Source organism: Poecilia formosa, unplaced genomic scaffold, assembly GCF_000485575.1.
Source record: "Poecilia formosa unplaced genomic scaffold, Poecilia_formosa-5.1.2 Scaffold584, whole genome shotgun sequence".
Lineage (NCBI taxonomy): Eukaryota > Metazoa > Chordata > Actinopteri > Cyprinodontiformes > Poeciliidae > Poecilia > Poecilia formosa.
The window spans coordinates 149,104-153,173 of record NW_006800523.1 but is presented as its reverse complement, the minus strand read 5'-3'; the positions used below and the strand labels follow the sequence as shown (position 1 = coordinate 153,173).

Here is a 4,070-nt window from a genome sequence, read left to right as displayed (position 1 = left end):
TTTGTCCTGGATGTTCTAAAGGTTTCAGTCCGCGTGGAGACAGAGGAGGACGAGGCGGAGGTCGTGGAGGGTTCAGAGGTGGCTTCGGTGACCGGGGGGGCCGAGGAGGAAGAGGTGAGAAAGCATAGTCTATTTTGTTTTGATTTGTTGCTGATTAATGTTAAAAACCAAATGTTTAAATCTCATGAGCAGAGATTGTCTTTCATGGTGAAAGATTTTGTCCAACAGAGCCAATAATGGCTCAAACACATCGGGTGTCTGTTCCCACTTTCCAGCTGACTGGAACATAAACAAGATGCAGCCCCTGCTGGTGTTGAGCACTTTATGCCTTCTGTCTGAGTTGTTCTTGATCCAACACACCTCAGTCACATGATGGGTCCCCTCAATCATATCCGAGTTCTGCTAATGGCTTCTATGGACCAGGGGTGAAGTTGGAGAACTGGAGGCTGGTGACGGACCTGTCTGCTTTACATCTGGCAGGTCTGAAACGCTGCATCCCAAATTCTTTCTGACGCCAGGCTCTGATGTTTGTCTTTTAGGTGGAGGCTTTAGGTCCCCAGACGGTGGAGGATTTCGAGGCAGAGGTGGTGGGAGAGGCACTCCAAGAGGAAGAGGAGGAAGGGGCGGTGGCAGAGGAGGTTTAGGAGGAGGGAAAAGAGTTCTGATCGAGCCTCACAGACATGAAGGTTATTATCAAACATTAGTCAAGCAGATTTTTAGCAGTAAAAGTTTTTTTTTTTAATAAAGGTTTTGTTGGCTCTAGTGGCCTTTATTTGAAAATAGTTTGACAGGAAAGAGAGTTATGAGAGGGGGGGGGGGGAAGACATGCAGCAAATGTCGCCAGGCTGGGAATCGAACCTGCAACCACCAGCATGAAGACTAAGGCCTCAATACGTGGGTTGTGCTTCGCCCCTGCGCCACTGTAGCACCCAGCAGTAAAAGTTTTTAATATACTGTCTGATATGCTAAGCATGAAGTCACATGTTGCTCTGAGTCCCCACATTTTAATTTTAATCAGGAGTGCGCCGATAAATCGGCCCGATTTCCTCGCTTGTGTCCTTGACGTCTGCAGGTGCTCGTTAACACTCTTGTCAACTTAGCAACTTTGTTACTATATTGTGACTTTTCAGATTGTCTCTGGGGAACTCCAATCGCTGCAGCCCTGGTTTGAATCAGTTTAGCTTCCATTCTTAAAATTTGACTGAACATGGGAAGTAGAGTAGAAATAAAAACAAAATGCCGTTGCATATTTAGAATGTTTCAGTGTCTGAACTTTCAAATTTGAATAGCCATCAGTAAATTGGTGTGTGTGTGTGTGTGTGTGTGTGTTAGGAGTGTTTATCTGCAGAGGGAAGGAGGACGCCTTGGTCACCAAGAACTTGGTGGTGGGAGAATCTGTGTACGGAGAGAAGAGAATGAGTGTGGAGGTAAAGTGTCGCTTCAGTGGCTGATTTGTTTGCTGATCGTATATATTGTCCCAATAACTAGGTGTGTTTTTTTGTCAGGATGGAGAGACCAAGATTGAGTACAGAGCCTGGAATCCTTTCCGCTCAAAGCTGGCAGCAGCTATACTAGGAGGAATTGACAAGATCCACATCAAACCTGGAGCTAAGGTCATGTACCTGGGGGCCGCCTCTGGGACCACCGTGTCCCACGTCTCAGACATTGTTGGACCGGTGAGTATGGCTCTCCAGTTTTATTTCTCCTTTCAAGCATCATCTGAGGGCAGATGATGTGCATTTGGTTAGGACCCTTTAATGCTCTTAACATGCTGGGCTTTAACATGCCTCATATGGCTCCATGGTGATTTCTTGTTTTTTTCAAGAGCTGCTTCTCTGTTTGCCTGATGGGTTCAACCATAAGCCAGGACACATACAGGACAAATCTGTCTCTGTCTGAAGACACTTTCTGGACTACACTAAGGCTTCTTGTTTCTGACTTGGGATTTAAGCAGAGTGATGCGGCCTTGGGAACGTTTTAAGTTTACCCTTAAATAGACTTCCTCTTAGTTGCCAGCTAGATGTTCTGTTCCAATATTCCACCTTTCATGAAGCTGATTTTGATTTGTTGCTTCTTGCATAGCTCTAAATTGCTATTCCTGATTTTTAATAATTTTATTTTCTGTCAGAAAATGTTGTCTGATTGGCTATTAAAGCCAGTCACCCATAGATTGATTAGTGCATCTCTAGTTTTCATCAAGTACTTCATTTAGCTGTGTTAAGGGTTTAAATCTTCCCCAATTGCTCCGGTCTGCCCATTGTCTATGTAATGTGGCTGTTCCACGTTATGAAGCTTATAGAAAATTGCCTGCACTGTAAACAACCATTCTCTACTGTAGAGAGAGAACTGCCCATTGTCTATGTAATGTGGCTGTTCCACGTTATGAAGCTTATAGAAAATTGCCTGCACTGTAAACAACCATTCTCTACTGTAGAGAGAGAAATGCTGAGCCAAACGAGGCGGCGAATAGTAGTGATGGGCAGATGAGGCCTCATTGGGTGTGTGGCACATTTTCCAAACTGTGCTAAGACTGTGTTGCTTTGTCACTTACAGTGACATCTGCTGGATTTAGAAAGTTATTGCAGGCAAATTCAGTAAAGACGGGAGTGTTAACCCGTTCCTCCTCCTCTTGCCGGGCACAATGATGCCTCAGCATTATGGAAGTGCTCCAGTTACAGTAAGACAAAACTTGGGAGCAAATCCTACATTTTTCACCTTCAATGTAAATAAAAGTTAATCCATGTAAACTAACTCAGCTATCCCTTGGAAAGGAATTTGAATAATCCGAAAGAGAAATGATCAAAAGTGGAAATGAGGACGTAATAATTACTTTCTGTGATAAGATCAAAATGATCAAACTTGGGAGAAAACTTCCTCTTCCTCTGTTGATTCATGCCAGTATTCAAATACGAGCCAAAAACCAACGCAAAGCAAAGAACACAAAGTATCTCCATTCAACAAAACCCACAAACATGTAAACAGTTTCTTTCTCATCAACACAATTTGGTTGCGGTCACATCCAAACAACACCGGAGCTGGATCGGTCACGTGGTTTTCCTTTAAGTGATACACGCACCGACATGGGGTTTCATCTTGTTTGCTCGGCGCATGTGCCAAGGTTTCTGTGTCGTCTGGCCAATCGCTAGCGGATAGTGTTAATTTAACCCTCTTACAACCAACCTGTCAGCGCCGACAGGATTCGGCTTGTGTACTTCCCATTACCGTAATTTCTGAACAGTTCAATATATCAAAAAAAATTCCAAAAGTGCAGAAAAGCTGAGACATTGCGCTTTCAGGGCATATATGATACATTACGGTAGCCACCCTGGAAAGTTTGATGTGAGCTTGACCAATCACAAGAAAGATTCTCAGTTGTGTCATATTTGTCACCCAACCTACTCTGTATCGTAACTCCTGAACGGTTGGCCGCATTCAAAAAATTCCAAAAGTATTAGAAAGTGCATAAAATAAGCTTTCGCGCATCGCCGCCAGCTTTGTTATTGGTCTGAGCGCTGCCGGCTTTAAATGCATAAACTATAAACCTATAATAAACATATCTTTTAGGAATAAATCTGCTCTGCTAGTGAAAATGCTCAGAGCAACAAAGACGCTTGGAATCCGGCTTGAAAAAGAAAAAGAAAAGAAAATTAGCGATTTTCTTTTTTTTTTTTCTTTCTTTTTCTTTTAATTATAAATTATTTTCCTAAAAACATAAACAAGCAACCCTTAGCATGGAGGGGGGGGGGGGGGGGGGGGGGGGGGGGCTAGTAAAGCATGGTGGCCCGCCAGGCTTATAATACACTGGGGGAAACCCTGCAAAACCAATATGGAACAATATCGATATAATTGAGCAGGAGTGTCTGTATTTGGCTTACACAAACCAGGCAGGTCCAGAAGCAAAGAATAACACTAAATATCCCCATAAATGAATATGGTTTCTATCTCTGTACATGATGCTCAACAGAAGGCTTTTGAATATGCATACAGAAAAACAGTTACTGTTTAACAGAAGAGTAAAGCCTTCATTTAAGTAAATATAACACTTTTTGTTTGGTCACAGGAGGGGCTGG

General features: G+C 43.1%; 1 protein-coding gene across 1 annotated transcript in view; it reads left to right on the top strand.

Annotated features, from left to right (window-relative positions):
* Window positions 1-4,070, top strand: part of fbl (fibrillarin) — a 20,353-nt gene that overhangs the window by 4,996 nt on the left and 11,287 nt on the right. Inside the window, exon 2 of the mRNA XM_007541052.2 lies at window positions 22-114. Within this exon, the coding sequence (XP_007541114.1) occupies window positions 22-114 (93 nt within the window). The remainder of the gene's footprint in view (window positions 1-21; window positions 115-4,070) is intronic.